General features: G+C 42.1%; 1 protein-coding gene across 1 annotated transcript in view; it reads left to right on the top strand.

The window, feature by feature from the left end:
• CCBE1 (collagen and calcium binding EGF domains 1) overlaps positions 1–24,088 on the top strand; it is a 92,187-nt gene extending 68,099 nt beyond the window's left edge. The window contains exons 3-11 of the mRNA XM_005528042.3: positions 2,682–2,734; positions 7,923–8,057; positions 8,765–8,902; positions 14,008–14,114; positions 19,394–19,514; positions 21,426–21,565; positions 21,653–21,688; positions 22,236–22,271; positions 23,802–24,088. Of these exons, the coding sequence (XP_005528099.2) occupies positions 2,682–2,734; positions 7,923–8,057; positions 8,765–8,902; positions 14,008–14,114; positions 19,394–19,514; positions 21,426–21,565; positions 21,653–21,688; positions 22,236–22,271; positions 23,802–24,035 (1,000 nt within the window). The 3' untranslated portion in view covers positions 24,036–24,088. The remainder of the gene's footprint in view (positions 1–2,681; positions 2,735–7,922; positions 8,058–8,764; positions 8,903–14,007; positions 14,115–19,393; positions 19,515–21,425; positions 21,566–21,652; positions 21,689–22,235; positions 22,272–23,801) is intronic.

A 24,088-nucleotide genomic window follows, 5' to 3' on the forward strand; every position in this document is an offset into this window, starting at 1 on the left:
GCTGCTGTGCAACGTTGATTAGACATGTCAGCCTGGACCTGGACATCTGAAAATGAGTGTTGCTATTAAAATGCCTTTGCTAATGCTCATGTGTCCATCACTTTGACAGATTTCACTTTAAGAATGTAGAAAGCAAAAGCATGCAGAAATCCCAGGGTTGCAATGTAATGTTCAGAGAAACAGGTATTGTATTGTATTTCCTTTGCATTAACCCTAAAGTAGCAGTTTCCCTGGCAAAATTTTGCTGATAAGAGTGCTGTTGAGTACAGGCTGCACTAATCTGTAGATCTGTAACTTTCAGCTGGGAAGAGATTATCATGGGGAATTGGTTTCTGGAATGTGGTCTGAAGGCAGGGCATCCCTCTTCTAAACACTTGTTTAAGTATGATTTAAAACTTCCACAATGCATAAAAATGTTCACTTATTTAGAGAAAATATTTCAAAATCTCCTTAGTAGTAAGGCTTGGGAAAAATAAAGCAAAAATTTAAGAGGGACACTGAAAACAAGGAAATTGTTTCTCAGAGCCATCTCATCCCACTGTGGAATCCATTGCTACAAGAAGTCACTGAAGAGAGGGATTTCATCAAACACTTGAATATCAGCCAGGGGAACATGATTTTCTGGTTGTTTTAATGGAAAGACAAAGCACAAGGCTGTGCTTTCTCTGGGGCAATGTCAGGGTGCCAGGGCAGCGTTTAATGGCTGTAACTTGGCATGTGGTGTGTTCTGAATGTATGGCTGTGGGAGAAGGGTTTGATCAGGGCAAGTGGTTTGGCTTTTGGGAGACTCCACTCAGGCAGATAAAACCTCACTTTAGCCACAACAAAGCCAATGAGTGTAGCCAGAAGCCATCACCTGACAAGCTGAGAGGAGAGGCAGCTCCAGCAAGGTTTCCAGCAGGTGAGCCTTTACCCAGGAGCAGGTTATCACATCATCTGCTGGCACAGGTCTTATTGGTCCTAAACCTAAAGGGAATTCCATGGAGCAAGGTACAGATTATGGAATTATGCTGCTCCCTGTGGCTGGTTAGCTCTGGCTGGCACAACCCCACATCTCATGGCACCTCATGGCAGGGATGTCCTCCTCTCCTTGCTCATCTCCCAGCCCTCTCAAGCTGGGCTGTATCTTCCTCTGAAGAGCAGCTACAAGAAAGCCTCTCTTCTTCTGCAGACAGGAGGAGATCAATGTGCACTTGGAAAGCCATCAGCAGGGCTTGCAGCATATGAACAGCCTCCCCAATGCACCTTTGAACTCATTCCTCCTGCATTTGTTTGTCTTGCAGATAAAACTTCACAGCAGTGTTTGGAGAGAAGTCTAATGAGGCACCACTGTTTGCATAACAAAGCAAGGCTTCCTCTTCAGATGTCCAGCACTCATTAAGCATAATTTATATTCCAGCTAATCTTTGAAAGAGGGTAAAATATGGAGCCAAAGTTTGTTTTTACATTGTTTGGAGAAATGCATTGTTTGTTTTAAGCCCTCGGTTGCAACTGATAGTTGATTTAAATTCAACATAATGATGATTTGTGATGGCTACATGGTGTCCAGGGGAGTGTAGTGTCATTGACTCACATGGCTTTAGCACTCTTCTGCATTAGTTATTGAATCAAAGGAAAAGACAGAATGGATGGCTTCCCAGTTTGGGAGATATTTCAGCCTGTCCATAAAGCATGAAAAAACTGTGGATTTGTAAAATACTGAGGGTTTGTTTGGTTGTTTTCCCCCTCAGATTCATGTTTACTTAATGTAATAATGCACTGAACAGCAGGCTTTTTTCTTTTTCAGCCGTCCTGCTAGTCACCAACACGAGACCCTTTGAAAGTCACCAGGTGCCTGCAGTGAGGCACTCTCAGGGTGATAAGGGGCACAGCCATTTGTAAAGGCTCCTGATGCTGCTGGGAGCCTTGGTGACTCCATGTAGTGACTTCATGTGGTTTGCTGCCTAGAGAGAAAACCAGCAGGTTTAGCTGGGTGCCTAAATGTCATTACAGGCCAGTGTGTCAGAAACAGTCATTTCTGACGATTTCTGACAGTTTTGTAATTCTGACAGTTACAAAAGTAATTTCTCAGCATTCAGGCTTTGTTCACATTGTAGGCACATAAAAAGTATCTGATCCTATTGACTCTACACTGCAGTTTTGTCCCTCAGACTACATAAAATACTCTACCTTGGTCCAGCTGAAATACCCAATATATTTAATTTGCCTCCTCCAGGTTTATTGGAAGATGAGAAATTTCTGATAACATTTATCTTCTGTGTACTTCTCACTGAGACTCACCCCTTCCTGCAGGTTTACATTGTAAAGATGGATATTTGAAAGCACCCTTCACTTTGCCATGAAAATGATAACCTGAGCTGTGTATTTGAACAGCACTGAGTTGTCCAGACAACACAAGAGAGCAGGATTTTTGGAAATTACTTGGGATGTTGGGTGGGTCAGTGTTGGGGTACTCTGCCCCAGGCTCCTGAGGTGGCTGGATATGCTGCTGTGTGAAATCCCTCCAGGCCCAGGTGATGCATTTCCCTGCTGTGTTCTGTAATGCTGAGCTCCAGCTGCTCAGGATCCTCATCTTGCTTGGTTCATCACATCCACAATCCACTTATGGCTGTTTTTAAAGGCAGCACCAATCTATAGAGAATACATTTATTCATTCATTTATTTATTTTATTGTTTTTCAGGAAAAAATGCTGTAAGGGTTATAAGTTTGTTCTTGGACAATGCATCCCTGAAGGTATGTGATTTCACTGTTCTTACACATCATGTCCCCATGCATTTGTCTTTCCCCATCTGTCTTCTTCTCCACATTGTCTGGAAGAGCAACCTGATACAAGCACAGTCTTGGCCATATCTCATGTATCAGTGTTGGGAGGAACTGTTTCCCAGAAATTGTTGGGAAAATAAAAAGATCAACAACTTCCAACAGTTCTGCTTTGCATGCCAAGCCTTGATCCTCCCCTCAGTACGTGTGGCTGCACAGATCTTGTGCCATGACCTGCTGCAGTGCAGACGGAGGAAGGTGTTCTGCCCTTGGCTGGGTAGTTGGGAGCACTCAGAGCACCCAGAACACCTTTCCTGGGTGATGGTTTTCCCCTTTCATCCCTCGGATCTGGTTCAGCTGACTTGACTTGTCAATGCACAGGGAGATGCTGAGCAGGTGAGTTAGTCCTGCCTTTAATTTCCCATGGGCATGGCTTCCTTGTCATCAGGGGCCAAGGAAGATGCAGATTTAATCAGGATAGTTCATGCAGTAGTAAAAATGGATTTGATTTAGATGAAACTGGCTGTGAAGTTGTTGGACCACAAGAACTGCCAGGCAGGAATAAATGCCCAGAGATGACATGCCAATAAACTTTTTTTTTACAGAAAGTAATTTTAAAAGTTTATCTATGACAACACATTCTTCTATTTGATGTCATATGAAAAGCTTTACTTGGTCTGAGAATTTTCCTTGTTTGTGACTGTGATGTTTTGGAAAAAAAAGTGGCAAATTAACATACATGGAGAATCAGCTGTTTTTGAGTTATAGTGTCCAGCCAAAAGGGATTATAATCCAAACACTAATCCTAGTGGGTTTGTTGTGGGTTTGTTGCTGCTGCTGGTTTTTCATTTGTGTCTTCTTTGCTGCTGGCTAGAAACACTAAAACAATTGGTGGATTGATGGGGGCAGGGACAGGGAGAAAAAGAGAGGGAAACAGCTCATCATGACTCTGTGCCTGGAGGAACCAGGTAGGGTTTGGGTGAAATTGGTGCTCACATGTAGTTCCTCATCCCATGGCTCTGCTGTGAGTTTTGTCTCAGCATGTGTGATATGGGTGACAGTTCCAATGTGAGACAGACACTTGGAGGAGGCAGCTGTGTGCATTGGAGGCAGAACTCCTGAATCCTTTCAGAGTGGAAAGAAACCAGGACTCTACAGTCTGGCCTCCAGCCTTCCTATGGATTTAAGAATTTTCTGCACTGGCTATTCACTGAATATAATGGATACAGCAGGAGAATTAATAGCACCAAAAATAAAATTAGAGCCATGGCAATTTATTACTTTGGCTTCTAATTTTCATCTCTTGAGATGTTCGGTGATTATGAAAGCAGCTTTTATTATGTGCCCACTGACTTTGTCTAATACTGCTTTTTAGCTGCATTTCAGTAACCTGAGAGTTTCTGCCCCAATTCAATTCTCTGCTGGCTGCAGCTTCTCTCCCTTTGTTTCTCCATTCCCCTTTTCAGCTTTATCTGTATTTTGCTTGGAACTTCAGTGGCCACAGAAGTTGCTATAACATTGGAGACAATCTCAGGTCCTCAGTACAGCAACAAGAAACATGATTTACTGAAGTATTCGTTTCACTTACTCTGTTACAAGACATCACTTGGCTCTTCACACATTGTTTTGGCATTATCTTGACAGAGTAGCTGTATGAAATCCATATCTCCAAACAGCCACATAAATGCATTACAGATGTGAGTTTATTAGAGCACATCTGCACCTTTTAATCCAGTACTGGCACATTGAAACTGTGAGAAGTAGTTCCAGCCCTGTCTTCTCTGTGATTCAGCAGTGGCTGCAGGGAGGAGGGTTGACAGAGGTGTAGATCCTCCCTTGTCCACCCTTTAATAGCTGCCTGGGGAAAACACCCATCTCCTTCTGAGACAGCCATTCCTTAAACAGACTCCCAAAGGTTTGTGGCTTTGTCCATGTCCCTTATTGGTTTTCGTCCTGTTATTTTTCATTTGCCCTTGAAAAGGAACAGAAATCAGTGTAGTACAATACAAGTCTATGCCTCCAGTTTCTGCATTTCATTTGTTTTGTACTCTCCTTCTCCCTGTGGCTTTTAGCTTCAGAACCAGGGAGCAATCACTCTCAGGAAACACTGAGTGGCATTACTTCTGTGTGTCTCTCCACAGCATCTCTCCACCTGTTCAGCAAAGTGGATAAAAAAAACAGCTCCTCACCTTTTTCTCCTGTGTGATCTCCTTTTTCTCTGCTTTGGAGACTCACAGCTCCAGCCAAGTCCAGTCTTGGGTCCTGTCTCATGGCATCATAGAGTGAAGAAGGGTCAGGTGCAGTATGGAGCTGTTTATTTTGGAGACCACCCTTCCTACTGCTGGTTTGTTTCCTGAGTTGGCTGTGGAAGAATTCAGAGTGAAATACTCTATTACAGGCAAATTATAGTCAGATCTGCTTTTTCCTTACTAATGTTGTTTCAAAAATTTCCTTGGTACAACTTTCCATGATGTATCATCATTTCTGAGTTCATTAAAACTTATACAGAGACACTTGTTTTTCTGCTTTGGCGTTCACATTTTCCTAAAGTCTGGGACAACCTGATCCTCATTGCATGGTTTTGATCCATCCTCAAACCATATTTCTTAGGCTGAGCTGGAAAACAAGGGAACACAGGAAGGAATGTTCATCTCTGGTTCTGCAGAGCACACACAGGTGGTGCAGCAGCTTTTGCCTAATTCCATCTCAGTTGTGAGGACTGTTTCTAGGGAAGTCATGTTACCTGGGACCAAAGCCCTGGGGATACAGCTCTGGGACCTGCCTACAACCATTGGGTGACCTGGGTTGACTGTGTGTAGCCACCAGCAGGGATATTTGTACTTCCTGGACCCTTGCCCAGTTTTGTGTGAAGGTAAATGAGGCAATGGATATGGTGGAGCTGTGGACATGACATCCTGAGGTGGACCTGAACACCACGTTCAAAGACTGGTTACATTAAATATAGTGACAGATGGATAAAAAGAACTGGCATTGTTTAGTCTAGAAAAAATGAGGCTGAGAGGGAGACATGATAAGGGTTTTTAGGTAGGTGAAAACTTGCTGCAAGGGGGAAGGTAAACTGTTTTTTATGGCTGAGGAGAAGAGGACAAAAATAATGGGCCTAAGTGGCTGTAAGCGGAGTTTGGATTAGATATGAGTAGAAAGCTTTCTGTCTGCAAGGATATTTCATCTTGGGACGAGACGACAAGGCAGGCCATATCCACCCCTTAGGGAAAAGGAAAACTAGGAAAGGTTTATGCATAGCTACTCCTGCTTGTGATGGGAGATGGCCCCTTCCAGCATTGTTTTTTCTGATTTTGTTAGGGCACATCTATTCATGGGAGCGCAGGGAGGCCAGAGCTCGTTTTACCTCTGCTCTGAATAGCTGAACATGGCACAGGCCAAGTCCCACAACTGAGTGAGTACACTGGGTAAGGAGTAGCACTTTCACCTCCATGCTGGACATACTGTCCTGTTCTCACTCTTCTTTCCACTTCAGTGGAAAAAGAAAATTGCAGCCATGCCCAGGAAAAACACCAGCAATGCTTTATAGTTGGGACTATTTAGTAGTGCCAAATGTAACAGGAGTTCACAGCCCAGCATCACCTAAAGAGTCCAAACTACCCCCAGACTGAGTGGTTTGAAGGCAAGAGTTATGTTTTCCTTTCATGGCTCTGCACTGTTGGACCCTGGTTACTGCAGGGGGTCCTAGATTGCCATTCACCACCACAGCACTGTGGGCAGGCTTCAAGTTGTGAAGCAAGAAGGAAAGAAAGAAAGGATGTCCATTATTCAGGAGGTGACAAGCAGAATGCTTGGCACTATTACAGCAGTATGTCTGTTACAATAGTACATTTTCTTAAGGGGTTCTGGTGTGACATACAGCATCTTGTTAAGTCTCATTTTGTGTTTTTCTGTATTTTGGCATGCTATCACTTTTAACCCCAATGCTATGCATGTGCTCTATATACTTCATACAGAAAATGTGTTTTCATTTGCTTTACCACCTCTTAGCTCATTTTAATTGTTTGGAACAATCATCGTACCCAGAGGTATCTGCTAGTCATTAGGGTGAGTCAATAATGAGTTTTAATTATGTATATGGAAACACAGTGCTTTGCTGGGAACTTGCTTGAACCACTTAGATTTGTTTGGACATGTTAGGTCTGGAGCACAGATGAGATATTTCTGCTGTGGCCCCCAGTAGCCACTCACAGGATTGTCACAGCCAGCTGCATGCTCTCTGCAGGGTGATGTTCTGAAATGGTCACAGAAACTGTCACTTGCTTTGGTGTGAAACCTGACCTTGGGCAGTGCCCAAGCTGGTTTTGAGACCAAATCCTACTTCACCTCCCAGTGTCTCCTGGCAGATGTCCCCCATGGTGCTGCAAAAGCCTCACACCCATAGCTGGGACTTACCCTTCTCCCCCAGCCCTGCCACCAGCACCACGCCAGGGGCCACATCCAGCCCCTGACAGGACAGGGATGTGGGTCAAACCCCATTGTGCTCTGGTGTCCATCCCTGAGGCTTCAGTTCTGCTGCTACACAGCACTGAAATTAGAAACAGATTTTTCCTCCTTTAGGTTTCAAACAGGGACCTCAGTCTTTTGGGATTTCTCTGACATACCCTCATCTGCACACTGCAGCTATTAAGAGAGATTATGGGTTTGTAAAAATGCACTCTTTGCTAGAAGAATTTCTCTTTGAACAATTAACATGTGATATAATTAAGTTTTCCTTGTGTTATACTTTCTGTCTGGCTTTGGCAGTAAACATCATGGTTTCTCACAGTTCTCTGCATTGGAAATGTTGCTATCAGACTTAAAAATCTGTTGAAGAAAACCAAAAGAAAATTTTAGGTAATTTAATATTTCTGTGAAAATAATTCCTAAAATCTGCCAACTGCAGAAGTGACTCTTGCTTAAAATACAGCTTTAAAAAAATAGTCTAACTACTGTAAAGCTGTGAGTAGCAATTACAATTTTAATATATTCCTTTGCTTATGTCTCATGAATGTTTTATGTCTAGGTTCCTACAGTCCTTAAAAACAATGTAACTCAACTTTATATTAATTAGCAGAGAAGTGAAATATTTGCAATCTAAGTATCATCCATCTACAGACTTTGGTATTTTTCCTAACCATGTTTTTCTCTCCCTTAGACTACGATGTCTGTGCTGAAGCTCCCTGTGAACAGCAGTGCACAGATAATTTTGGACGAGTCTTATGCACTTGCTATCCTGGATACCGCTACGACCGGGAGAGGCACAGGAACAGAGAGAAGCCTTACTGCCTGGGTGGGTGGATGAGCATGTTGGGCTTCTCCCTGGTTAATGATTTATCCTGTTTCCTTGGGTCTTTTAAGAGTCAGTTTGGATTTGAAACCTTTCTTATTCTCAGTATTATTACAGAAAAAATGTGGGGGCTAACTAAGTCAAGAATTGAGATACCTAGATTCCCCCGAAATTACTAGGAGGTATAACCTACAACAAGACATACACACTCAAAGACTTTGAAGTGTCAGGCTGATGTAATTTTTCCTTTAATTTCTCCTGCAGGTTGTGAGCCATATTTGCTGAATACTGAAGCATTATCACCAGGCCTAAATACTAAAACTAATCCTTGGGGTTTAATTCAGGTGGCCAGTAAATAATTCAGGACTGATCTTAAATGTGATCCTGCTGTGGCTAGTCCTGCCCTGCCCTGTACGGTTTGCCATGCCAGGGAGCCAAGGTTTGCAAGACTGAGCTTTGCTTGTGAGCTTTTCAGTGCAAGGAGACTGTCAGAAAACTGATAAAATGCCAGGTGTGCTGATAATAATAATAATGGTGCAGCTTTCCCAGAGCTCCAGACCAAAGATTCCAGCTGCAATTGTAATTGTGGCGCTGCAATTACAAATTTGTTTAACCACAAAATCTCTTTTACCTCTAAAGGAAGTCTTTTATTGTGTTGAAGGTCTGAACCCTCCAGCTACAGGGAACTTTTAATTTCTGCTTCTCTCCAGATATTGATGAATGTGCCACGAGCAACGGGACTCTGTGCTCTCAGATCTGTGTCAACACCGTGGGCAGCTACAGGTGCGAGTGTCACGAAGGCTATGTCCGGGAGGAGGATGGCAGGACATGTACCAAAGGAGATAAAGGCAGGTGCTAAATGTGCAGACTAAATGTCCTGGGTCAAATGGATGTCTAAAGGATTGGTCTGTCATGAAGAGGAGCTGTTCCTGATGCTACACTTGGAGCTGGGGATCCAAAGCTGGGATGTAGCTGATGCTCCTGGGGCAGCCGGGCTGTTGGCTGGGCACCTGAGCAGCCCTGCCAAACTCTCTCCTCCAATGCACAAATACACTGGCAGATGTGGGAGGCATCTCCTAGGGAAGCAGAACAGCTGAATAATGAAATTTACCATTACAACTTCAGTTAGATCATTCCTGCTGGATCCAGTTGCTAAAAGCTGTAGTTTGCTCCAATACTAGCCTGGATTATGACTTTTTTGTGGTCCAGAGCTAAGGAGTCAGGAAAAAAAAATACCAGATGACAAGCCTTAAAAAATTTCACTGATTTCACCTGTTAAATAATTTCAGTAGTTTTAATTTGTATTTACATGCCCACATCTGATATTAGCGAATGGCCCTGGGTTGGATGGCTAGTGCCCCTTGGCCCTTAGAGGCCCAGAAAATTCGTGCTTGGGAGTCCAACACGTTTTCCAAGCCTTGCTTAAATCAATTTCTAAATTACATTGATTAAGACCAAATGCTGCTGATCTGCAATTAGTTTGTGTGTTCTGTGGCTGGGGTAATTTTTTTTATTACTTATTTGTTTATTTATTTAATTATTTATTTATTTTAATGAAATGTGATGGGAAAGGGGTAAATGTAAAGGCTTGTTCTTGCATGTCACTGTTGGTTCAAAGTGTATACATGTGCTGTGTACAAATTATCTTAAAGGTTTTGACCTCATCCCAGTTATTAAATTACAGCATTTAGAATGTCACAGATTAAATACTGATATGAAAATTTGAAAAGGAAGGAGAAAGAGAGCAGTGCTCCAGAAAAAAAAAAAAAAACTTTTGATGAATGGTGACTTACCACATGATCATCAATTAATGCCTGAATGTGGTATCACAGGGTGATCCAAATCCCACTGGATGGCCAGAGCAATTTATAATTTTGATTTTCATCTGAAAATGTGTAACTGGAGCCACTCCATTAACTTTAAGCATTCCTTGTAGTTATTTTTTTTTCCTCTGTGTGTGTGTGTGTGTGTGTGTGTGTGTGTGTGTGTGTGTGTGAAAGGAAAGATATATAACCTAGATAATCCCTTTACAAATAGGGAGTCTTTTTTAACTTTGTTTCTGGATGATACAGTAATTCAGTAAAAGCATTCAGGATAACCAACAATTCAAAATATTCAAGGCTATGGGAATTATTCTACTGCATAAAACCCACCATTTTACACTGAAAGTACACGGCACATAAAAATGTCAGTTCCAGCAGATAATCTGCAATGAAATACCCACCATCTCTCCAGATATCTCCAAAATCAGCTGTGCGAAGAAAAGGATGCTTTCTGGTCAGTCACCGCGCTGTACCCCACAGACTTGTGGTGCAAATGAGAAGTCACGTCCGTAAGTCATTCCGGGGATAAGGGCTGTGTAAGGAACCAGCTGTAGGGACGCTCCACCCTGCGGCCAGCCCCAGCCCTGCACCGCATCCCTGCCGGAGCAGCCGCCTAATAAACACATCACTTGCTGTTCATCGTAGCCAGAACGCTCGCATTTTTTTTTCAGAATTTAGTGTGAGAGTGAAAAACACGGGTACCCCCCTCCATCTCTAACGAGGGTGCATGTTTTCCGGGAGATACAGCCGTGTTTTCATCATTCCATGCCCGAAGGATGCAATCCAGACACGTTTTTGGCTCTGTTAGTGGCTGCAGTGTGGTCACTATTTTTTTTTTTTCCCTCTGTAAGTGATTTGACAGAGAGCTTTGGGTCGGTGAGTGGACACAAGAAGAGGGAGCGTTTTTTTCTTGCATCCACAGTCCCATTTGATGGAGACAGTACAGCTACCCGTGCAGAAGTAGGCAGATGAAACCATCTCAGCAGGCTGAGCCCAGATAATACAACACAGATGGTCAGCTCAAGCGCCTTCCTGCAAAGACCGCCCGCAGCAGAGCTCCCGCAGAGCTCTCCCCTGCCAGCATCTCCTCCTCTCCAGCAGCAAGGCACAGCCTCCAAGCCCATACACAAGGAAAACACATCACCCTCCCAAGCAGATCTCCTAGCAGTAGGTGCCACAGGGCTCACCAGTGTCTCACCAAGATTAAAGGGCTCCCATCATGCGTGAGCTAGACTTTGTGTTCTGAGAACCTTGATAAAATGGGGCTGCTTTAGGCCTTCTTCAAAATAATTTCAGCTTCCCTGTGTAGGCCTGTGCAATGGGAGCAAGTTATGTAAGTGGCTTGCTCAGTGCTGGCCCAGCTGACCCTGGTAGGTGACCTCGGTTCTGCACCATGCATGGGTGACTCCATCTAATGGCCTTTTGCCTCCACTGGCCTGTCCTAGGTGACTTCTGGCTTTATCCACACTTTATTCTGGCTTTACTCTTAGTTTGGTCCTGATACAGGGTTGGATGGGGGTAGAGCAAATGTTTGATGGATGACTCCTTCCCTGGGCAAATCATCACCTCTGTCTGGTATGAGTTAGGGGGATTCCTCCTCTCTCCTGGGATGTAGCTCATGCTTGCTCATACAAGGATCTTGGACTTCTTCCTCCGACAAGTCAATTCAGCCGGCTTTCCAGAAATCTCACTGGTATGACATTTCCCAAACATTAGCTGATCCCCCCAGCATTCATCTCCATGGATTGTTACAGTCCTATTTTATCTGTATTTGTCAGCCCCATGTGTCACATCCTCCTGGAAGATAAACTGGGTTTTATAATGAAACACGAGGCCAAATTCACCGCTTCTTAATCTGCATATAACTCCACAGATTCTGGTGGGATTGCATTAGGTTTCCAATAGCAGAGGCTCTGGCAGTTTCTCCCCACGACTGTGTGCTGCTTTCAGCAACATTTCTTAACACAATGATAGAACTCATTTGGTGAAATAGCTATTAAAAGAAATTTTTATTGAGACTAGTACAAAGTCCAGACTTTATTGGTCTTTGAAAAAGAAATGGAAAAAAAAATATTTTTTTTTTTATTCCTTATGGTTCCATATACATCCATCTGTAACTCATACAAAGGTCCAAAAATGGGCAAGACACAGGGTTTTTCTAAAGGAAGATCTAAAATTGGAGAGGGAGGAACAAAGCTGACTTGTGGTCAAGAGCAAATTTATTCTACAGAAATGTAAAGTGTTGTCTTCATTACAGAACATCAGTTCCCTCTTAAGGAAAAAAAATGCCCTGCATGGTGCAGAAAATTTCATCTACAAGAGAAAGGTTAGCATTAGGAATATAGGAGAGAAGAAGGAAAGCAGAATATGCTGTGTATTCTGGTACCTTCACAACAGTGCTGGAGCTCCTCTGGGTGGTCTTGTGGCTAAATAGTCTTGGATCCAGCATAGCTGAAATTTGGTGAAATTCTATTCTGTGCTATGTAGAGTCCATCAGCAAACACCAACTATTACCATCTGGACTTAAATCTTTGAGCCATCTGAGCACTGCACAGAGAGCTGATCAGGTACCAGACCTGTGCTGGGGAAAGGGCTGGGAAGCTCAAACAACAGTATGTGCTTGTTGCCATAAAAATGCCATAAAAATGGTAAATAATATGCATAATATTGTAATGCTGTTGGAGTGCAGCCATGGAAGCAGGCAGTTCATGACTGGGGGAAAAACCCAAGCCTTTGTGTCCCAGTTTTCCAATCAGTTTTCCAATCAGTTCAGTACTAATAGATGTCTTAATGCTCCTGGCTATTCCAGCATCTTGACCTTACATCTCTCCTAGCTGATTAGTAAATAAGCAAGATAAATTTTTGTCTTCTAAAATCAAGCATGTCTTATCTGTCATTATAGCCAATGGACTAAACATACTGAAAATCAGCCTTTCCTAAATATGTGCATAGGTGGTCCATATACAATGGATCAGATGGTTGCAATCTTCCATACTGGACCCTGCAAATATTTAAAGTCAAGTAGGACATAATATTGTTAGTATTAGAAACTTCAGGATTCATTTAAAAATATGCAGATGTTTCAAAATCAATACACATTTCCAAAAAGATGAAGGGTATTTAAGGGTGTGTACAAGAGACAAGCATAACACAGTAACTCAGCATGATGCAGTTGATCCTTTTGGAAGATTTTGAATATTCTCTGGCTTTAACAGGAGCACCTGCAGAGTTTTTCCACTGTGGGACATGCTCTGAAAGGTCAGTGTTCAAACATGCCCAACAACACTCGCATGTAACATCAAGGACACAAGGCATGTGTAACAGCAAGGCCACACATCATATGCAAAGCCTCTCTAGATTTGATATTTCCCAGCAATGTTGAAGTGAAAAAAACTCACCTGGAGTTTGCCAGTATGTGTCATCCTGTGGTTTGGAAACCAGATTTGTCTTTAAGCAGACATCTGTTACAGCAATGCTTGTTTGCTTGCAATGCAGCACTTCTTGACTGTGTGGTACTGGGGAAAGGACAAAAATAACATTTGTGATATCTCTCACAGTTTCAATAACTTAATGGATTCTTGAAAAGATCCTATTCATGCATAGTATCAACAGATGTGACCCTTCCTCTTGCATGGTTTAAAATCCCTGTCATTAATCTCAATCCTCATCTCTGCTCAGGCTGATTCCATCACATGGAGAATAACCCATGACGATAAAGAGCAGTTTGTGCAAAATGAGCAAAATAAGCATATTCTGAGGGGTTTTACTGTAATTTATAGCATATGAACATTTGCCCCTTAGGGGACTGTAAATCAGTTCAGATCTATGGGGTTAGTCTACCCTAAACAAAAAGATAAAAGAAGGGGTGTGAACTTTTCCAGGTATTAAACAAATGAATCCTCTAGGGACTGTTAACTAGAAACAGCTGCTTTAAAAATGTGCTCAGAGCTGTCCCTGCAAAGTTTCTCAGTCTTACATAGAAATTCAGTCAAAGATTTAATAATGGCAGGATTCCCTTCTCTTTTCACAGTCTGGGGAAATATAACAACTTTCAAGTTGCTTTAGCTATCACTTTATGAAATTCTTTCCCTTGGATCTTTGTGTTTATAGTGGAAACTGCTTTCTTTCAGCTGGGCTTCCTGAGAAATCTGAAAATGTGGCAAAACCGGGGACATGCTGTGCCTCTTGTAAGGAATTCCATCAAATAAAGCAGACGGTTTTACAGCTGAAGCAAAAGGTATGAACACTGGTCACTCACGTGTTTACCAGACCTGCATGTTTTACAATAACTGAGGCTAATTTTTATGTTTGGAGCTGTCACTGACATGGATGGCAATATATTTTAAAATTATGTAGGAATGGCATCTCTCCCTTATGCTCCTGTACAACTTGTAAGCAGATTGCTCCCCAAGTTCATGGAGCGGTGTGGTAACAAGCTTGTGGTAACAGAGTCTGACAAACACCCATCCCAGGCTGAGACCAGGTTTCTTGGCAATCTGTGCTAGTCCTGAGCTTTTCGTTCACTCTGAATGCACAGGATTTTGGACATGGTCCACCTTCAGAGTAAGCATGTGCAAGACATTTCATAGATGCATGAACATGATTCTTCATTAATAGGATGCTGATACAAGATTCTTGCCAAATAGGTGTAGGACTAAACAAAAATATCACTAGCTTTAAATGTGACCTTCCCCTTAAAGAAAGAAAAACCCTCAGTCACAAACCTTTCTTTTTGTTTTCACCTATTCCCGTGTAAATGCATTTAGAAACTTATTCTGGGCTTTAATTGCACCCATGTGTAGCTTCCTTTCGCACTTTAGTAGGATTGAAATAATGCAAAGACCCAGCCTCAGATTTGGAGAGCCATATGCAGGGATGCAGGTGTAATGCCCTTTTTGGTGATGTCTCCTTGGAACACAGAGGTTCTCTCAAACTGAAGCTCTCTGTAGGAATATTCTCAGCAATTCATGCTGACAGGCTGTAATTATTTCACCCAGGGTACTCAATTAATTTCTTTCCATTGTGCCAAAACATGATTTGGTGTATTCACTCATGGCACTTGATGTTACTCATTTCATATTAAGAAGAAATAAATCTTCATTAAAGTGAAATTCATTAAGGTTGGAGACACTCTTTATCTCCAGATTCTCAAAACATCATGTATTCTTTCTGAATCAGTATGAACACAAACGTGAAAGTGGCAGAATTTCCTGTATGATGGAAATTCTGTTTTTCAAAAATATGGTAGCAGAGAGGTTAAAAAAGATCCATGTTTTTGAGTGGCTGTTTCTCCAGCTGTTGTCCATGATGCTGAGCAGGCTCACACTGACCTCCAGGGATCTGGGGGTCACATTGTTGGCCACATTGTTTGCTTGAGAATTGATTGATGGAATTAATGGAAGTTTTTTGTGTCTAACTTCTGCTGTTAGATGCTTGTGTTCAAAATCCATTCCAGGAAAACTCAGACCACTGATACCTGTCACACTGGGCATTTGCACAGTAGCTGTGGACAAATAAGCAGCTCACTCTTTCTTCATAGCTAAGTCCTGTCATTGTCCCTAACTAAATTTTTCCCCAGTATCCCCCTAGTGAGATTTGATTGACTTGGGATCCTCAGTGGGAGCCCACTGGGTTGTGCTCCACAGAGAAAGAGCTGAAAGAGGAGGTTCCTGATACCCTCAGCAACTGTTACCCACAGAAAGGAGAGCTTTTGTCTATGCTGAATGGAGACCTGGCCCCATGGTGCTTCTCTGCCCAGGGAGACATCAGCCCTCATGTTTCACCAGCCACTCCCCGTGGCCAAGTTCTCCTGGGGAAGACATCTCTCAATAGCTGTGGTTAAAGCTGCTCTGTTTTGCATAGAATAGTTCATTTCTGTCTGCCAGGGAGATGGTTTATGAAATGAGTCTTCAGTCTTGTGGTTAAGGCTTTCAGATTTTATGAACTTTATTCAAAACTGTGGTTAGCAGAAAAGCCTGTCATCCAATGAGACACACTGTCCTGACAGAGTAGAGGTCTGTGGGCAGTCCTAGGTTGATCTAAGACCTTGATGAAAGGAAGAAGAGTGGAGAGCTGAAAAACTGGGGGAAAGATATCTGGCATGCTGACACACAGCCAACAATTAAAAAAAGAAAAAATCGAGTAAGCCTGGTCCTATTGCACAGATGTGTTTAAACATCTTAATTAGAAAGCCATGTTCCAAATCACTCCTGACAAGCACTGTCCAGTTTTCTAAACCACAGACCTCCTAGAAACTATGCCAAACTCCAAATGCAGCATGCAAACACAGCACATGGAAGTCTTGTTTCTTGAACAGTCTCTCTTTAGAATTTACCCTTGCTAATGTTTGCATGCACATGGGGAAAAAAAATCCCATTATTTTCCAAAGGCCTTTAGGATTTGGAGCTGTAGATGGACAAAGCCAAGGTTACCCTGGACTAGGACCGTGGTTCAGTTGAAAGGTGAAACAGAAATTAGGCCAGTGAGTATAGCCAATAGCTAAGAGGATGTGAGTCAACAACAAAAACACATGGTTTGGCCCAGTGCATGTAACAACCATTTTCTGCCAGAAGATATCAAAGAGCAGTGAGCTAGACCAGAGCCTGGGTATTTTGGCACTCCCAGTGTGTATTTCAAGTTCAGCTGAGTCAGTGGGGAAGCATGCATAGATGCTTTCACAGCAGCTATGTGATTTCTTTTCTAACTCACTCAGTTGTTACAACAGCCTGGTTGGCAGGAACAAGTAAATATTTAAACATCAGAAGAGAATACACTTCCAAATCCCCTTCATGATGAGTATTTGCCACTAAATGCACCTTTTTACTCCAGTCTGACCGTTTGCAGTATAACTTGAAGAGTATTCATGGCTGGGTCTTTGTACTATGTGACATCTATTTATCAACTGATAGAGCTATAGATCCCCAGAATGAGATATTCTGAGAAATTTACACACAAGCTAAAACGAGCACTTCAGTTAATCTGCCACTCAACTGTAGCCACCCCTAAGGAGAAGCATTCACTGATGACACTAAAAATATCCTCACAAAAACTACTTTAAAAATATCATACTCTCAGGTAGCCACATGATTTGACTTTTTGTCTCTGTCTTAGCATGGCAGCATTGGCACTGCAGAGTCCTTAGCTGATTTGTGTCATGTAGTGGAAGTTTTGCACCATGGTCCTTGCAAGCCTTTCCCTTCTATCCAGCCAGGAACCTGGCTCTGTACAGGACACACCTCAAGGAAAAAAGACTTTTCAGACCAGAGCCAGCCAGTGGAGCTTCCCGTGCTGGTCCCTGTCCAGTGAGGCTGTGAGAGCCCCCAGCTACTGAATTTTCCTCTTCAGCCCCAGGGGTAGGGTGTTGTGTCCCACACAGTAGCCCTCTATCTTCAGTAGCCCCACAGTTTGGTCTGCGCTGCATTGGCTGGGAAGTTGGCTGAGAAAGCTGCAGGGTCACTGGCAAACAAAGCACATGCTTTCTTTTGAAAAAGCAGAGATGACAGCTCACCCCAGGGCTATAGGTATGCTGAATCCCCATTTTCTGTGTGAAAACCAAATTCAGAGGAGTGAGAATATAAGAAACACCCTGTGGGACTTCTGTGAAAATATGACCTCATCCAGCCACTGATTTCTGCAGGAGTGGAGTGAATCTACCAAATTCTTGTTTGACTTACATCATGATTCTTAATTTGCCTATAGTGCAGTCATCTGGTCCTTGGAACTGCAATTCTCTCCAAAACCTAACTCACAAATGGCTGATAAATCCTTGTGATCATGTCATCACATTTTGAGTTCCAGTCTCAAAATCAAACTGGTGTTTCGGAAATGCCACCAGGAACTATCTCAGCATTTCCAACTTTATCTTTCCCTGATGTTTTTTTCCTTCAGAACTGTTCTGTGCATTCAATCCCAAACTACAGGCAGCACTGGCTGCCTTTAAATTCTAATCCTTAAACAGTTCCTTGTTTATCAAAGGAAATTTTCCCAGTTCAGGTGGTTATTGCAGGTGCATAACACTGTGTTTTTTCTCCTGTGCATTACAAACATTAGATTTGGAGTAATGGCAGAATGTATGTCAAATAATTACAGAAACAGGTAGGAGTCTTGAGAACAGCCCAGCTCAGAGAATTCTAGATAGCTGATTAGCTTTGTCAAAAAGCAGGAGTTGTCATCTATTTTATTCAATGCAGTTCTCAAAGGTAAATGTTGCAAATTCAACATCAAATTATCCAATGAGCCAAATTCATTCAAGAAGCAGCAAAGCTCACCCAGGGGTAGGTCTGTAGTGCTATTGCTGAAAAAGTTTTCCAGTTCAGTTTGGCAGAGCAAAATCCCTAAGTCTACATGCAGCCACTCACCACTAATAAACTTCTTTCCTCACTGCAGACCAGCCTCCTGGCTTGTCATCTCCCTTCAGCTACCTTTTAAGAGACGAAACATTTACAGAATATTTCTAAATATGTTTAATTATTAAATATATACATATATTTTATTATATAATATATATATAATTTATATATAAACATGCATTATTAAATATATTCAACTGGATAGATGAATGTTTCATGGATAATTAAACAGGTAATGGATAATGACTTCTAACTATAGTGTGCAATTCTCCTTACATTCTCATTTACTTTATCTTTGTGTCTCTGTGCAGAGCAGATCCAGATATCTGATGAGTTAAATAGTGTGGGTACTTTCCAGAGCCAGATTCACAGTGTTGGTGTCTGAAGCACAGAGTGCGTGCCCTTATCTCTGATATCCGACTCTGACATCCAAGAAAACACTGAATTTCATGTAACACCATGAAAATAACTGTTAAAGTTAAATAGAAAAACTAGAAGTGTAAGTGTGTAGATTAGAAAATTTTCTTAAGTCACTGGGTGAAAAAGTTAGTTTAGAGTTTAAACTAGTTTAGAGGACAGAAGACAAGATGCAAGATTTAGAGTGTTTTCTCTTGTTAGGGTGTTGTCTTCTTTGTTCTTCATCTTCTTCTAGAGGTTTTTGGGTAGTAGTAGGTGATTGGTTAGAAAATGCCACAGTGCAGCACACAGGTCATTGGGTCGCTAAGAAAAATAATTTACATGTCTATTGTTAATTGGGTGAAAATAAGTATAAAGATAAAAGAGCTGCATATTTCAGGGCCATTTTGTGCTTCTTGATCCAATTTGATCCAGGCAACGATGGGTTGAACTTGAGCAGAAAGTCTGGGGAAGACCTGCCGAGTCTTTTGATTATATATGAATAAACACAAGAAACAAGAAGCTAAGGAGCCTTTGGAGTATCCTTCCTGAAACAGAACTGAGATAAAGGAAACTCCCCGTGAGGAAGTATCCCAAGGGGCTCAGCCCTGAGGAGACTGACATCACCAGCAACACACAAAGTATTTAGGGTTTTCATTAAAACCTATGGAAAGTTAGTGGCTTGCTGCTTGTTCACATGAAAGCTTAAAAAAGAATGTGATTTACCTGTCTGAACAATGAAGGTCTTACATAGGGTTTTTTGTCTTGGCAGGTTGCTTTGCTGCCAAATAACGCTGCTGATCTTAGCAAGCAAATCACTGGTGAAAAAGTGCTTGCCTCTAATGCATATATCCCTGGCCCCCCAGGCCAGCCTGGCCAACCAGGCCCTCCAGGTAAGACCAGAGGAGTGGAAATGTGCAATAGCACTTGCACTAAAATAGCAAGCTTCAGTCTTCCAGTGTGATATGATTTCATATATTTCATATTTTGATTGATATGTTGTGTTTGCATTTGTGCTAAACTTAAAAAAAAAAACAAAAATAAAAACAACTTTATGGTTGTTATGGTCAGCCTCTGCCAACTGTCTGACATCATTCATTGTGACTCCATGTGTTTCTTGGCATGCAAGAGTGTTTGTCCTGTATGTGTTAAATTTGTCCCTCTCCCTGAGATATCTCACCTGCTTCAGTTGTCATTTCCTGTATTTTAACCTGTCTTAAAACACTGTCCATTTCATTTCAGGAATATCTATTGGTTTAGCTCACTTTCAGTAGTAGAGGAAAAAAAATGTGCTTTCAGTTTGTAGGAGTTTGTGCCAACCCTTTTATCTTTCCTTGCCTGATTTGTGAGGATTCTTCTGCTGGTTTTATGTTGTATTCCAGATTGAAAGGAATCTGAAAAGTATAACTACACTCTTCTTTGCTAAGTTTTAGATTGGAACAATGCAAAAACCAGAGAGATCCTAAAGCCCTAACTTAATCCAGACACCTCATACCTGGTGGCCAGCAATACTCAAAATTTTGCAAATGCAGATCTAATTTTCGGTCAGCAATAAATCCAAGCATTGTGCTGGATTTCAGAAGTATACTTACCTCTGTAAGTTTAATATTTACTGGCAAATATTCTTATGAGGATTGATTTAGTCCCTCCTGAACTGCACCTCACTTTCCCATTTATACCCCCTTTTGCAGTCTTGCTTTGTTTTCTGAGTCTCTATCTTATTTTCCTGGAGGATGAGTATCTTCAGTCTTCAGTTCATCGTAAGTGCAAGGACAGTATGTTAGAAGTTCTGTAATACACTCTGAAGGGTAGAGTGGGTTGCTTTGCAGTCCCTCCAAGGCAGGCCTGACCCTGCAGGTCTCCCACCCCCTCAGTTTCCCCTTGACTGAGCTGTCCGAGGTACTGTAGAAATCTGCTCCCCTTAAAACCACCCCTGCTCACCTCCTCTGCTGCCCCCCAGGAAGAGTCCCAGGGAGTCATCACTGAACTTGAGTTGTCTCCTTTTGAAAATCCTAGCTGTATATATTCAGTCCTGCTGAATGCTTTCTACTCTCTGCCTTTCATTCATTGTGTTTCGTGTGCCCAGTACGAAGAGAAGTGTTTCACCCTCTAATCATGAAGTGTTTCAGCTAGTGACATTTTAATGGTCTTTATTGTCTGCAAATGTTGATTCTGGTGCCTGATTTTCTGGTTTACTTTTCCTACTTGAGCTAAACATATGTTTTGTTGCCTGGCTGCTTCCTAAAAAGTAACATGCTCTACTGAACCAGCAGAAGCTGAAAATGATACAAAGCAAAATGGAAAAACGGAGCCTCTTTTGCCCCTAACACATTGGCTATTGCACTGGGCAAAAGAGAGGTGCAGCCCCCCATTGTAAAGGGCTTGCTGGTGTCAGTTATGTGGATGTCCATGACCCAAAATTCACATGAGTTTTCTGAGGCTTTCTTTTTATAAGATGTTCCTCAAATGTGATTTGTTATTCTTTGTCTGAAAATGAGGCGTTTGTGCTTTTCTTTTCATTACCAGTCTGTGTCCCTAAGCACCTGGCAGACTCAAACTCTTGTTATACACAAGAATGAATTGTTTGCTGGTCATCTCTTGTAGGTACTGTGATAGGGGTTAATGTTGTCTCAGACAGCTGCTGATGTGCAGATGCAGATAAATTGGTTGTGTTGTTGTGGAATTGGGTGTGTTAAAGTAACCAGCCCACTGGGTCTTTAAAAAAATGGTCATTCCCCACTTCTTGCACTGATGAAGTGTCCTGAAGGCTTTCCCTGGCAAGTAACTTTTGTTTTTGATTTCAGGGGCTCCAGGACCTAAAGGGAGTCAAGGAGCTCCTGGATTACCTGGACCTCCTGGACAGCCAGGCCCTCGTGGATCAATGGGACCTATGGGCCCATCTCCAGACATTTCACATATTAAGCAGGGCAGACGGGGCCCTGTGGTCAGTATTCTTGTCTCCTGCCATGCACAATTGCCCTTATCTCCACAACTTCTCACACCCTTGTGAATACTCTCTTTTCTCTTGCAGGGCCCACCTGGAGCCCCAGGGAGAGATGGTAGCAAGGTGAGGAGAGGTACAAATTTCCATTAGATGGGCACATGCACATGTGAAGTGCAGACTTGCTAGAGAGACTCTGCATTCTTGTAGTCACACCCTTTTACCACCTCATTTCCTTTGCTCAGATGAAAGCATCCTGTTGTCCCACTCCTTCATGTCATCCTTCTGCTGTTTTGTGTTTGCCATTCCTAAAGTTTTTCAAATAGTCCTGACAGGCTGTATGTCACACAGCATTCTTTTCTTTCTTTGAAGCTCTTTTGGCTTTTCCATGAAGAAATGTTGATGTGTTAGCCCTTTTCATTCATTGTGAATTCTTCCTGTTCATTGATCCAATTATTACTGTCCAGGAAAAATATCAGAAATGCCCCACTCTGCTCCCGCTAGAATCAGCAGCAATGTTCTTGCATTCTTCCTTCACTTCCTTTTCTTTTTCCAAACAAGCATCAGCTGATGATTCTTGATCTGGGGACAGTAAGGGAGGCTGCAGAAGCAAACAGTGATTTTTTAATTTTCTTTAATCACAATAAACTAACTGAGGTGGTATTGATTGCAGGGGGAGAGAGGAGCACCAGGACCAAAGGGGATACCTGTAAGTATTCCACACATGAGGAATTTCCACAACAGAGTGATTTTGACTACTAACCACAGGTCAGACAAAAGTTAGAGTAAAAAAACTCCTGTGCTGAGAAAACAGATAATTTACATACATGGGAAATGTTTGAAACAAAATAATTACTTGTTTTCATCCAAACATTTTCACCTACAAACCTCTTCCCTTGCTGGGTGTGTGACTGAAGGCAGTAGGTGCACCTCTGCCTTACAGTGGTGCTGAGACACCCTTAGAAGGCAGAAAAATGCAGGGTGCTACTTAGCACCGTTCAACCTCTGCTTCCAATGGGAATTTGATCCCTGGAAGCTTTTAAAATCCTGCCCCTCATTTCTCTCCGATTTGGGAAACTATAGATTTTGAGTTCAGAAGAAGGAATGAGTATTGATGATCTGTTTCTAGGTAAACTTCTTTAAAATAAAACTCTAGGGTCCCCAGCACAGGAAGAACATGGACCTGTTGGAGCAAGTCCAGAGGAGGCCACCAAGTTGATTAGAGGGCTGGAGCACCTCTCCTATGAGGAAAGGCTGACAGATGTGGGATTGTTCAGCCTGGAAAAGAGAAGGCTTCAGGGTGAACCTAGTTGGCCTTTTAGTACCTGAAGGGAATCCACAAGGAAGATGGAGAGGCATTATTCACAAGGCATGTTGTGATAGGGCCAAGGAATGGCTTCAAACTGAAAGAAGGCAGGTTTAAATTGGATATTAGGAAATTAGGATATCCTTTACTGGGAGGGTGGTGAGACACTAGCACAGGTTGCCAAGAGAAGCTGTAGATGCCCCATCCCTGCAAGGCCAAGCAGGATGGGGCACTGAGCAACCTGGTGTAATGAAAAGTGTCCCTGCCCATGGCAGAAGTGCTGGGACTACATGGTCTTTAATGTCCCATCCAACCCAAACCACTCTATGATTCTATTCATTTACTTCCGGTATTTTCTCATCAATTCTGGTGGAGTTGATTTTTAAGAGTGTGCTTGGCAGGGTGTGCTCAGTATTAAACAGTTTCTTTTACTGTGTGAAGTCAGCTAAAAAGAAATAATGATTTTCTAAAATCAGATACTCTCTGTATTGTAATTACCAATTATTTAGTAAGTGATGGACAGCAGCGAGGTTACCATATTGAAAAGGCACTTGCCAAGTAATAGCAGTTTTAAAATAATTTGTTGATTAATCATTCTAAGAATGTAATTTCTGTTTGTTTAATAAGCAAGAACACAAGAAACCAAGATTAATCTCTTCTATTCCCATGAGGTTTCAAGATATTCTTATGAAGCAAATGAATTGTTAAGTGACAAAAGGGCTGAGCATCTTGTAAGTCTAGGCTCTGTCTGCAAAAACATTTGATTCTTTTGAAAATTGTTTCCTGATCAAAGTTGGTTAAAAAACAGATCATTACCTCTTGGCAATTGATACAAAGGAGAATTTTACTGAACAACCCCTGCATGAGTAGTTCTATCAGCCAGGTTGAAAACTGTTTTGGATTATTATTAATGGCAGTGCCTTGTGACTGCAGGGCCCACCTGGTTCATTTGATTTCCTATTGCTGATGATGGCAGACATCAGAAATGACATTGCTGAGCTGCAAGAGAGAGTCTTTGGACACAGGACTCATTCATCAACAGAAGAGTTTCCATTACCTCAGGAATTCACAAACTATCATGACACAGTAGATTTTGGATCTGGAGAAGACTACAAACCACGGGCAACATCCAGAAACACCAGGATACAGAAGGCAGACCATCCTTAGCTATTCCACTGAAAAACAAAGCTTCTTCAGAATTCTTCAATATAAAAAATGCA

This window comes from Pseudopodoces humilis, chromosome 4, assembly GCF_049639895.1.
Source record: "Pseudopodoces humilis isolate 2021_Gansu_Grassland_sample_001 chromosome 4, ASM4963989v1, whole genome shotgun sequence".
Classification (NCBI taxonomy): Eukaryota; Metazoa; Chordata; class Aves; order Passeriformes; family Paridae; genus Pseudopodoces; species Pseudopodoces humilis.